We start from the raw sequence: 14,273 nt of genomic DNA on the forward strand, positions 1-14,273 counted from the left end.
AATATGTATGAATCACCATACAGTGGAACTGATTTAACTTTAATTTGTAGATTTCAATGGAAGCTAAGACTCATTACAAACCACTGTTGCTTGTGATCATTATTGTTCTCGATGGTTCCTACATATTTATTTGCGTCCCGACATATAATTACGAAATGCCAAGTGCATCCCTGGTTTCCTCTATACCAAATGTAGGTAGCATCTGACATCATTTGGTCATTTCTAATGTAATGATGTATATATAGGATGGAGTTTACAGAAGACCAGAGAATGTCTAACATCTGATTACGGTTATATTCCCGAACGTTGTGATCGTCAGAGTATTCCAAAGTACAGTAAATCCGCCAGGCACCAGATTTTCTCCTTAATCTGCTCAAGGTAATCAGATGACCAGTACACACTGTTACGGCGTGATATTTAGATATTGTCTCGGCTGCTTGACCGAAGTGACCAAGGGTCTCTGGCCAGCCAAAGTCAATCGATTTATTGATAATCATAGCCGGGGATTTTTTCTTTGGCCTCCGCAGGGGTCAACACACTTTCACCGCCGTACTAATCTACAATGACGTTCATAAGTGCCTTGATGAAAAGGTTCACTATAATAACACACAATGGGTAACAACGCAATGGTTACGTGGCTCCATAAGCGTGAGTGTGAACTCATTAATGCGATTGAACCACGGTAATGACGAGCCTTGGTCACACGTGAGCTGGGACACTCCCACCACGACACCGCATACAGATATGCTTTTTTTCGGAAACAAAAGACAACGCTTTAATGAACTTGCGGTTAGAGCTTCCATTGTTGATAGTGTGGAGCGATAGAAAACGCTACAGTTTTGTGTATCTAAATTTAATATATATATTTTAAAACAAATATATCTATCGGGTTTATATAAGGATCAAAATAAAACACTCATAATTATCTAAACACAAGCCTATTGTCCTGCAAGTCAAGACATATGTCACTCTTCGGACACTTGGACGTACAAATTGGACATAATCCAGTGTTACAGACTGAAACAGTACGAATAAAGAGATATCTTCCTTTCAGGGGACGTGGTGCCAACTACAGACAAGATAACATCAGATTAGCTTTGTCACATGGCCTTGACACCAGTAGGATACACTCGGATACCATAGTTCTTATATAGGTATGGCATTGTCAGTATAACAATTCAAACTACCTGTATACGGTCATGTGACTTTATGGCACGTGTAAGGCAAGGACGTAAGCACGAGAAGAAAAGACTCCCGGCATTCGACTTGGCTTTCCGTACTTTAGTTTGGCCGACTACATGTAAAACTACTCTAAAACACATTTCCGTATTTAATTTTACCCAAGGAATAACACACGGATTATTTTCATTAAAATACTTTAATGATCTGTTATGAGAGGAAATCTATAACGAAATTTGGAATCTAATATGCATAAATATCATTTTAAAGAATTGGTGCATATTTTTCAACAGGATACTGTATATATAATTATATTGTGACAAAAAGAACAAACATCCACTCTTGCCATCTAATATATAAAAAAAAATCTGACAAACATTCTTTATGTTTTTCGCCAGCGTTGTATAGATATACAATCTGAATGACATCACGATATACTGTTTACATATAAGTACTGATTGTCATAATTAGCAGGTTGAACGCAAATTTTGTCTATTTAGAGTACGAGTCCAGGTGTTGTAGCAGGTTGGGTTCACGGTTAAATACAAATCTCCATTGTCCAGATCTATCCTTAAAATAGGATAATTTGGCAGATGTTTGAATATTGTGTTAAGTAAGACGGAAGCTGCGCCCTAACAGTTTAGAACCTGATTTATATACCCGGAGAAGACAGCTTTCAATTAAATATGCAGGTGGTTCACGATATAAATCAATCAACTGGTTACGTCAATGACTGTTTTTCTCACGTATACACTTAGCCTGAGTTTCCTCTGGCCCTGACACCAGACTTCGACATTCTGACAGATAGCCCGAGTTTCCTCTGGCCCTGACACCAGACTTCGACATTCTGACAGATAGCCCGAGTTTCCTCTTGCCCTGACACCAGACTTAAACATTCTGACAGATAGCCCGAGTTTCCTCTGGCCCTGACACCAGACTTAACATTCTGACAGATAGTCCGAGTTTCCTCTGGTGTCAGGGCCAGAGGTCGACATTCTGACAAAAAAAACCCGCGTTTCCTCTTGCCCTGACACAAGACTTGAAACATTCTGACAGATAACCCGAGTTTCCTCTGGCCTTGACACCAGACTTGAAACATTCTGACAGATAGCCCGAGTTTCCTCTGGTGTCACGGCCAGAGGTCGACATTCTGACAAAAAAACCCGAGTTTCCTCTTGCCCTGACACCAGACTTGAACATTCTGACAGATACCCCGAGTTTCCTCTGGTGTCAGGGCCAGAAGTCGACATTCTGACAAAAAAACCCGAGTTTCCTCTGGCCCTGACACCAGACTTTAAACATTCTGACACATAGCCCGAGTTTCCTCTGGTGTCAGGGCCAGAGGTCGACATTCTGACAAAAAAAACCCGAGTTTCCTCTTGCCCTGACACCAGACTTGAAACATTCTGACAGATAGCCCGAGTTTCCTCTGGCCCTGACACCAGACTTCAACATTCTGACTGATAGCCCGAGTTTCCTCTGGCCCTGACACCAGACTTGAAACATTCTGACGGATAGATCTCTGGTGTACTCTCATAATGTCTCAAGTTTGGTGTCGGGACCAGAGGAAACCCGGGCTACAGGTTTAATTAGATTTTAAGCGAGGAAGTGAATTGTGTAAAGATAAAGGCATATCGATGTCGTCGTGAATGTAAATATTGTGTCATGTCTTGTGTTATTGTGATCAGTTGTAAAACTTAAACAAATAAAAATAATCTGAAAGTGAAGTATATACTTAACGTGTATCGATCGCCTAACCCAACATACACACCTGTTATACAGTATATCTGCACTTAGACATAGGATCACTTGTTAATATACACGTATAAACACAGACTGATTTTTTATCTGAATAAACTACAGCGTACATGTACATGTTTTCATATGAAACCAATATACTGGTCACAATTTTAATTTTTTTTTTTTTTTATACAAGTTTAACCCTTTTTTATACAAGTTTAACAAAATAGCTCAGACAAATATTTTAGATTAATAAAATAAAATGTGAATAACACCATGATGTTGGTTTTACAGCGTAAATACGAGTATGTCAGTAAATATCCCAGTGCTCCTTAACGTTTATGTTATTACTTACACAGGTCTTTGTCTTTGCTTCCTGAGGATTTCTTTGTAGTTTTGCTCATTTTTCTTTTACACGTAACAATAGATTGTAAATATCCAACGTAGTATTTACGAATAACTATCCTCTATTTCACACTGAGGTAAAATCCCACACGATGTAGCGGAGGTGTAGCGTTGTGTACTAAATAGGATCAAATAAACATGATTAGCTGTATTTTAACCCGATAGGAGTGTTATATACACCAGACGAGAGCCGATAGCTTTACGGGTATGTACCCGGGTAGACGTGCCAATCATTTAAAAAAAAAACCTTCGGTGGAGGCCAAGCGAAGGACAATCGCCTCTATCGGTACATACATTAAACATACCTGGGTAAACGAATGCCTAATTAATGTCTAGTATTGTATCTTTTACCATGAATGTTTAACCTATGGTAAATTAGGTAGATTTAAAGAATTTACTGAGAATAAGTTGAAATTAAAAATGCCCTCAATATCCCCACTCTACAGCACGTACAAATTGGAGACTTTAAAAGGTCGCTCTATTATATTTGATCAGAAATGATAATTGATTATCAGGTTTACTGATCTGTCATTGTGTTTAACAATACCACAGGCACTTGTGAGCCAGAAAAATGTCTTTACCGATGTAACTTCTTTTTTGGAGTTATCCTCCTTTATTTCTTTTTAATTATTGAGAATGTGTTGAACAATGATTTTGTTTTTGTTTTTTGTTGTTGTTGTAAAATCAACTTTAATCATAATATAATAGATCTTTAATATAGAAATAATTTTATATTATTTATAATTCCTTGTTCTAGTGAGATAGCATATAGCCTTAAGTCACCTTTATATCATGGTAAAGTGACATAGTCTTAATCCATCCGACTTAACATTTCATGTTTAAGCCTCGCTGTACAGTGTCTGTTATAAATGGAAATATTGAAATTATCAGAATAAAGTCTTCTCTACAAACGCCTGTGTATTACATATCCCGAGCTGACAAGTCTAGATATACTACAAAAGTAGTACTATTGTATCAAGGCAGACGACAGAGCTGCCCTAATTAACAAAAACAATGGTGAAATTGTTTGCCAACTTAAGAGTCATATAGACCTTGTATGGAACAAGACATTATCACCCTTCGAGTAATACGATATGGAGATGAGTAGGAACGATTTTCAAAAGTTTAAATCCAAATATACTGATCGACGTATGTTAAAAAGACTCTATTGATTGAATGCGTAGACACACACTCCAGGTTCTTCACGAAGCCACATACTCGATCTCTAACAAGAGTTATCGTTCCTAAGTGTTTCTGTTATACTCAGAGTTGTCGCTCTTACCCACACTTGCTCGCACTGTACAATGTAAGTGAGGGTAAAGATCAACTTGGTAGAGAGATTGCTCATTAACAGCAAATGTAAGGAACGACAACTCCTGGAAGTGATTGCATCAAATTGTGAACACTTGTAGTTTCATAACAGCTTTAAAAAGGCAAGGTCATTGAGGAGGATGTACTGACGGTCATCATGGTACGACTCAACAGTAAGGTAGAGCAGTCACCTTATACCCCAGCCCCGGGTAGCGACCAAACCACAACTCCCGGATCTTCATCAGATGCTGTTACTTCCACCGAGACCCATTCAAGATAGAATGATACATTTACAGAGATAAAAGTTAAATTACGTTATTTGTAAAATATCCACGGCAACTTTGTTCATACAATGTAAACAAGGTAGGCATACGTTCACAGGGATTTCTTAGTTGTATACACAACTACATATTAATATCTCATTGAGTAATCAGACCTGTTTAATATCTCATTTCAACCGAATTCTAATCTTACCAAATCTAAACTCATAAATCGTATTTCATGTCCGGATATACAACTCCTCAGATCGCGTGCTAGCTCAGATCTCGAGCAACTTGTCCGGCGTTACGCCACGTGGTATTTTCGTTTTATGATGTAGGTTTCTATATGCACGTATACAATCATCATTTCGACTATACTAGACATGACTACTACAGGTTTTTATTTGGAGCGAGTTATTAGATAATGAAAATATTATCTTTCACTTTACATATATTTGGGCTTTAAAATACGGTATTTTTATGCCGTTTACATTCTTAAATATAACAAAACTGCAAGGGAAACGTCTCGAAGACATCGAAAGGAACACAGGAGTACCGATGGTAGACGGTATCATAGGGTGGAACAGGGCAAAAAAAAACCGAGACAGTCTAACTTGGGGACAGTAGACATTACTTGGTGAGTGGTTTTAGTAGTACGTATGGTAATTAAATAATTCATTCAAAATGGGAGTAAGTCAGAAAGTGTCACAGCGCACGAGGTAAATGGCTTCGTACAGTAAATCTACATCATGTCTTATACAATATTCAAAGTGTCTGTAAAATATACAATTTCGGATGTATTATGTAAACATAGCACGAAATAAAAGGGCGTGTCTTCGCCAACTGCATAAAGGGACTTTGATCTTGTTCGGATGTACATAACGACGTCCAGAAACAACTGTGCACACAGCCAATTCTCCTGGTAGAAAGGCAGGTGTACATAAGGTCAGAGTAAGGCAAGGGGGCTAGGTTCACACGAGTAAAAAACAACAACTCAACAATTGAAATATATAAGTAGGCTTAAATTTTTGAATAGGAAATGAATAATCACCAAGAATACGACCTTGGAATGTACTGTGTATTGCATATCATACTAAAATAAAGTGTTTGAAGAGATATTTTGATATTAAGTGTGAATATGAAGCCGGTTAATGCTATCAAAAGAAATATTAAAATCCCTTTAAGAATATTGTTTATATTTTACCGGTCATTGAACCAAAAGGAAATGTTCTCCAACCACGGCCCACGCCTTGCCATTGAAGCGATATCAACGAAACGGCTCTCGCTGAAATTACAAACTTATATATCGGCGAATCTCTGTGATATAATATCTACGTCTCTGACTTAATATATCGGCGAATCTTTATAATATGACATATAAGTCTCTGACTCAATATATCGGCGAGACATATAAGTCTCTGACTCAATATATCGGCGAATCTCTATAATATGACATCTAAGTCTCTGACTCAATATATCGGCGAATCTCTATAATATGACATATTAGTCTCTGACTCAATATATCGGCGAATCTCTGTGATATAATCTACAAGTCTCTGACTCAATATATCGGCGTCATAAAACTAACAACTGTATAAAAAGTTTGTCCGTACCACAAAGATAGACATAAGCTCCCGAATTTCAATATGCATTACATACAGCCCTAGGGTTGGGTACACTGATCTATATGTAATCAGATCAACACCCTGCCAATTGAAATGTCTGTATAGGATAAAGACCATATACAGACTAGCGAAATCATTTACAGTTAAATCAGATATTTTGCCGTGAAGATCTCGGTAAACGTTTCAAAAGGGGAACAGTGATACAGGGAAGTATAAACCCGAGTAAATCTCATTCGAGAACGTGTCGGTGAAAACGGTTACAAGATTAATGCTTATTTATCCTAATCGACTTCGGTGATGTTGCATATGTCTTTTCCTTTATAGCGTCCAAACTAAATTCACGTTCCTGAAAGTGGTCTTAGGGTAATACGCGTGCATTACGTTGCTGGCACGATAGGGCATACCATACAATCCGCATTCATCAGTAAATTACTCGACTTTGTGAGATAGCAAAGAAACTGTTTCACGGTAGGTAAAAAAAGTTATAACAAATTGACTTGTAAATATTTACGTTTTGGGGAGAGGGATTCAAACTGTCAACAATTCATTATCATACATAACAGATTCGCTTTGTAATGTCATCTGTAAACACACTGGCACACTCGCCACACGTAAAATTAGCATTTTTGTTTTTAATACATGGTTTTGAACAATGTTCTCACTAACAGTGAACTAGGGAAAATGGAACACCCGGATGATATACATGTGTTTGAATAGTGTGGCCTGGCCGGGTACCCGTCCTGTTTTTATTTTAGTGATCTCTAAGTTGGATTCCCCATTAGGCCTTTCTGGGGGTTGGACGCGAGGCCATTTAGACTAGATGAAGACAACTTTAAGTAGGTACTCACAGGTAAACATGTATAGTTATTGGACACCAACAATTGTGTAGTTTGGTCATAAATTTAAATAAACTGATTTCATATTACAATGGATGTAGACCCACTTGTTTGCACACGTCCTCCAAACTACGTGATATACTCTTATCTGTTTACATACTACCCAACTTTTAAACAATATCGGAGATAAATGGGAATAATGTTAAGGGTCGATTTAAAGGATGCTTTTTTTTTTCGTGAATCCAAAAGCTTTAATTACGACCCGTCACCACCACTACCGATTTTCACACAACATTGAGCAGACATCTTGTCAAAGTAGGTGGTTGTCAATGCCAGACGTGTTCCAGTGGTTTTGTTTACGTATTAACCGTGATCTTTCGGATAACATTATCACGTTACTATCAGAAACTGATATATTTGAGACAACTATGTATCCTGTTTGACTGCAATTACCAACCATTTTCCTTTCACCTCAGCGCCACCTGGAATGTGATCTGTGTATTGTGGCTAAAACCTGGTGATGGGGCAAATCTTTGTGGGTGCCATAACTCTAAGTGAGGATTGGGGATTTATTCTTTGTTTACGAAAATAAAGTACATGTACAAACAGTCATACAAATGTATCAATATCAATATACCTATGTATCCGGGTCCTTTACCGGTTGTCAAAGTTGCATGTTTATACATGATGAATTGCATACCTTATTGTTTACGCCCGTACACCGAGATTGTGTGCCCTACAACTACTAACTGTAAACAACAAAATATTAACGTACGTCTAATTAGGTCGAATTACTGACGAAACACAGGAAAAGGTGATGTTTTCAGATAACATGGTACAGTGCGCTAGATCTGATAGCGAGAACAACCTTCCCTCGTGCGCTCGTAGCGACCCTAATCGAATTCATTGCCATATACGTAAACAGTCCGTGTATACATCCAATCAATGGATTCTTGAGTAGAAACATCTTACGTCATAGTGAGGGCGTCCTCTTTGACATTTTAAATGAGGCCAACAAATAATTTCGATCCATGTGAAACGTAATGTAAAGCTTATCATTTTAATTAAACTCACGAAAGTAAGATAAAATGAGGTCATTCTGTATTTCGCTTTTATATAACAGCGAGAATATCAAAATGTTATAAATCTTTTACTGAAACCCAGATCAATTTCTGAGCACTTAAAGCACATGTACCGGTCGCAATTTGTCCCTGTGTGTGGCTTCTAGATGTTATATAGATATCACACAGTGCAGACATGGGTATGTCATACATACATATGTAGCATATAGTAAATAATATATCTATAATAACACAGGAAAATAAAATGTGAACGGTACCTGTGATTAACAGTACACACATACTAGATATTCCAAACACAGGGATTAGTTTCTATTCAAAATATAGAAAACAAAACAAAACAATGATGGGTATGTTTCCTATCATAAATATACCGCAGAGATGTGACACAAATCCCTGTGTATATTTGTATATATCCATCTCATTAGAGCTGGGGATCTGTACAAAATTCTTGTGAAACATAGAAACGCGCCCCTGTGTTTTAATAGTACATTTTACCAGCTTTAGCAGACTTGTGGTTTATATATAGACTAAGAGATCGGCTAGAGCTGTAGACAGTAGCATAGAAGTTGGCATAGCAAAAAATAAGGTGTTCCTACCCTGTACAGTCTCCCCCACAGCTCATACATTCCGTACATCATCTTGTACATGTCTAGTGATTGAGTTTGAATCGACGCTATATTATCATATAAGTTCAATTTTAATTTAATCTTGTCTTAATATAACATACACTTCTGGTTGTAACACAAGGTTTGGGGCCGTGATAAGTCAGACAGAGATTCCATTATAATAAGTCACAGATGAATATCAGAGATGTGAAGTTCCATCCCTACTTCGGGCGTTTCGTGTTTCAGGAAGACGAGGATACGGACCGTTCTGTGCCGTCGTGGTTGAGTCCTTGGGCAAAACACTTAATACAAATTGCTCTGGATAGCATATGACCGGACTCCCGTATGTTGTTCAGTGAGGTAGCCACCAGCTACCACGAAGGAGACACAGTCCCAAAATAACACCGATTATCTCGCGGCGATAAGCCCAGCCGCGAAACAAACACAAGACTGTTCTTTGTAGCCTCCTCATTTCAGATAACTTTACTACAATTTCTATATATGATGTACAATGTATGTCAGTATGTTATGTACCATATTGGAGTATCGGACTTCACACATGGAATACTCTATCGCTTTGTGTACATCGTTAGTGTGTTGATAAACACGTATTAACATATGTACTAAATATGTATGTAACAACGGCAACAGAGATGTGTTAGAAATGCATACACACGTGTATATGTTCGGTGTACGTGCCCCCACGCGCTAACTATTGTTGTTCTAAAGATACAACCACTTAGACCTACTTGTACAAGTCTGTAAAATATCCAGAACTCCGCCCCCGAGACATGGATATCACTAAGTATTTTTTTTATCATGTGTCCCCAAACTTTAACTGGCACCAACATCAAACAAGGGGAGGTAACTCCAACTAGTAGTATGTACTTAGTAGTTTTACAGGTACCCGATATACATACATATATACATACAGATTACACACAACACCAGCTCTAACACCCATTTAAGCCATTAATAGTATTAAGATATTAGAATCATGCCCATTGTTTCTTAAAGTAGATGGTTCTTTCAGCCAAGTCAAAAGAGTGCTACAAGGTTGCATTTTAGCCCCAACTAGTTATACTATATGTACATGGACTCGTTCCCGCTATTCTTTTTAAACTTGCATGTCTTATACTCTCTGTTTAATGGTATGCCCAAAACAAGTCTGTTTTAGCGAGAATGGTAGATTATACCACGATCGCTGTGTCTATAGTTAATACTACACCAGGTTAGGAATTCCACTCTTGTCACCCAGCAGAAAGTCTTATTTTTGTCAAAATTTACTTAAACCTGTTTCATAACAGGGAAGTGGATATCAATACCTCTAATGATATAAGGGATGTCCTGAACTGAACATCATTATACGTTAGTGTATATGTACATATCTTACAGCTGAGAGACAAATCGACCCCGAGGATCCTGTATATTGGAAGGGTATGTCACTAACTCCTGTCGCAATGATCCGCTAATTTGGCGACACTTTGACAGTGTTTGTCCAGTTTGTACCGTAAGATAATCCAACAGAAACAGAATAAATGTAACAAGTGCTATTTATTTGATACAATTTTACCCTATTAAATGTAACTTCAGTGCTATTTAGCAGATAAAATGTAACTGCAGTGCTATTTAGCTGATAAAATGTATAACTACAGTACTATTTAGCTATATGTAACTGCAGTGCTATTTAGCTTATACAATGTAACTGCATTGCTATTTAGCAGATAAAATGTAACTTGTGCTACTTAGCAGATAAAATGTAACTGCAGTGCTATTTAGCTATGTTACTACGGCCTAAGTCTGTATAATCCCGTCCGGTGCTATATGTGATAATTATAACCTAGTAATATATACACGGTATCGAAATCCCGTCGACAGAGCTTATTGTGATTATGACTATAATATATCAAGGGCAAGTTCGTCAAACGTTTAATACTTTTCGATATTTAAATTTAAGAGTTATAATACACTGTATACGGTGACCAGGTCAGTGTGAACCCTGACAGATATTTCGATCAACTAAAATCAGTATGTAATATCATAATCAATTATTATCAAATACTTATAACAAATCGTTAGTATCAAATAATTCTATGATTTAAATAATTATACATGTGTAGTATCACATATTTCATGGTTTGTTACACTTTATAAACACAAAGCCTCATATAAAGTGAACAGTCGAAGAACGAAGAGAAGAGTCAGTTTCCTTTAAATGATATTTCCCTTTAATTTAGATTTCCGTGACGTTCAAGCTTTTAAAGCAATCGTCACTCATCAATACCTTGATGAAGAGTTCAAGGTCAAATCTTGAAAAACAAAACAAAACAATGATAACTGAAAAAGAAGAAGGAAAAAAAAGGAAAGGAAAAAAAAGAAATGCCAGCAATCATTTAGTGGAGAGAACGGAGATATGATACACAGATGAGTCATATTACATGTGTGTGATTAGAACAATGTTCTCACCAGCAGAAGCAATTCTACCATCGATTACTGCATAATATATAGGAGACGTCAATCTTGTATAGACAAGCTTAGTGTTTACGCTTCACAGTACAGTTAACCATAGTACCGTACAATATAGACAGGCAGGTGATCTTAGTGATCTATAACCGTTAAACACACTAGTTTTATGTACCACACGTATATTACCGAGCTTCGTGACCTTTTCATGAGTTCGCCGCTACCAATATATCAATATATATATATCACTTTTATAGCCTCTTTTGCAGTCAACGAAAATAAACCTGGCTATTTTTAGAAATGATATTTTCGGATGGTTTTCATCAAGCTAAAGTGAAGCCCTTATCTACGCAGGATTTTATAACGGGACCAAACGTTGGTCGCATGTTTTGTTTAAGAAATTATTAACAGTATCTTATCTCGAAAACTTAAGTGAGAGTATGTAATATATATACATGGATATTGTTTATACCGTGATAACCCAATACTTATATCTTATGTGTGATGTTAGTGACGGCGCCCGATGGGAGACCCTTACTTAAAATATTAACATTGGAACGAAACCACATATTATCAGACTGGAAATACGTTAAACCCTAGACTGTAAGTAGTTATACAGAAATAAAATCTAGACTCTAACTACGGATACAGAAAATAAACTGTAGACTCTTACTACGGACACAGAAAATAAACTCTAGACTCTAACTACGGATACAGAAAATAAACTCTAGACTCTAACTACGGATACAGAAATAAACTCTAGACTCTAACTACGGACACAGAAATAAACTCTGGACTCTAACTACGGATACAGAAATAAACTCTGGACTCTAACTACGGATACAGAAATAAACTCTAGACTCTACTACGGATACAGAAATAAACTCTAGACTCTAACTACGGATACAGAAATAAACTCTAGACTCTAACTACGGATACAGAAATAAACTCTGGACTCTAACTACGGATACAGAAATAAACTCTGGACTCTAACTACGGATACAGAAATAAACTCTAGACTCTAACTACGGATACAGAAATAAACTCTAGACTCTAACTACGGATACAGAAATAAACTCTGGACTCTAACTACGGATACAGAAATAAACTCTGGACTCTAACTACGGATACAGAAATAAACTCTAGACTCTAACTACGGATACAGAAATAAACTCTGGACTCTACTACGGATACAGAAATAAACTCTAGACTCTAACTACAGATACAGAAATAAACTCTAGACTCTAACTACGGATACAGAAATAAACTCTGGACTCTAACTACGGATACAGAAATAAACTCTAGACTCTAACTACGGATACAGAAATAAACTCTAGTAGACTCTAACTACGGATACAGAAATAAACTCTGGACTCTAACTACGGACACAGAAATAAACTCTAGACTCTAACTACGGATACAGAAATAAACTCTAGACTCTAACTACGGATACAGAAATAAACTCTAGTAGACTCTAACTACGGACACAGAAATAAACTCTAGACTAACTACGGACACAGAAATAAACTCTAGACTCTAACAAAGTATATAGTCTGTAACAACTGATACAGATATCAACCGCCAAAATATCAACGTTGAAACAGAAATAAACTCCGGATAATAAATACTCATACAGGAAACTACAAACTTGCAAACATTCAAACTGTACATAACAAATAAGGGAGGCGATTTCTTGCAAAATATTTCCATTTTAATCTCGGAAGCACCATTTCGTCGTTCATGTTACTATCCAGTTGATATATCACGTCCTTATGGAAGACCTCGATTACACCAGGTCAATCTGTAGCATAAACAACCTCCAAGGGCACATTTTCTTATCCTAGAAGTTAGCTCCCACTTAACTAAGGTTGAAACTTTATTGTAGTATAGCCTCGTCCACACACTGAACTAGACAGTCTATATATAAGATTATACTTAACTAAGTTGATACTTCATTGCAGTATAACCTCGTCCACACATTGAACAAGACAGTCTATATATAAGATCACACTTAACTAAGGTTGATATAACCTCGTCCACACACTGAACTAGACAGTCTATAAATAAGACCACACTTAATTAAGTTGATACTTCATTGCAGTATAGCCTTCGTCCACACACTGAACTAGACAGTCTATAAATAAGACCACACTTAACTAAGTTGATACTTCATTGCAGTATAATTTCGTCCACACACTGAACTAGACAGTCTATAAATAAGACCACACTTAATTAAGTTGATACTTCATTGCAGTATAACTTCGTCCACACACTGAACTAGACAGTCTATAAATAAGACCACACTTAACTAAGTTGATACTTCATTGCTGTATAACTTCGTCCACACACTGAACTAGGCAGTCTCAAGATGTTGCTTCAGCGAGATAGCACTATAAAGTCGACATCAACTTCGCGCCACCAAAATACTGACCAGACCGACTTAGAGGACCAATCGAGGAACCTCGAGCAACACGAAATCGGCTACATATTGTTTATGTGATAAAAGTTTTGAACAGGACGAACGTTTATCAATGAAGTTTTTGTTACGACCGAGAAGTCTTAAACTGTGGTCATCAAACGTTGTCCTAACAGAGATTCTGCAGACCAGAAGAGGTTTCGTATTTTATAGGTCAGTTCGATGAGGGTAAGAGTTGAGGAACATAGGGTTCGATCGCCTGTAGACAAAATAGATGAAAGACTTGATAGCCTTATATAAAACATCTGGTCTCCATCATTTCTTTGTTTGTATAGTAATAATTTACGTATA

At 37.1% G+C, this 14,273-nt stretch overlaps 1 protein-coding gene across 4 annotated transcripts in view; it reads right to left on the reverse strand.

Annotated features, from left to right (window-relative positions):
* Positions 1–14,273, reverse strand: part of LOC117325503 (cAMP-dependent protein kinase catalytic subunit alpha) — a 141,195-nt gene that overhangs the window by 37,207 nt on the left and 89,715 nt on the right. Inside the window, exon 1 of one of the 4 annotated variants that reach the window (XM_033881769.1) lies at positions 3,275–3,440. The exons of the other annotated variants lie outside the window; for them this stretch is intronic. Coding sequence (XP_033737660.1) covers positions 3,275–3,323 — 49 coding nt within the window. The 5' untranslated portion in view covers positions 3,324–3,440. Of the gene's footprint in view, positions 1–3,274; positions 3,441–14,273 lie in introns of those variants that run through there. 4 annotated transcript variants of the gene reach the window in all.

This window comes from Pecten maximus, chromosome 4, assembly GCF_902652985.1.
Source record: "Pecten maximus chromosome 4, xPecMax1.1, whole genome shotgun sequence".
In the NCBI taxonomy this organism is placed as follows: Eukaryota; Metazoa; Mollusca; class Bivalvia; order Pectinida; family Pectinidae; genus Pecten; species Pecten maximus.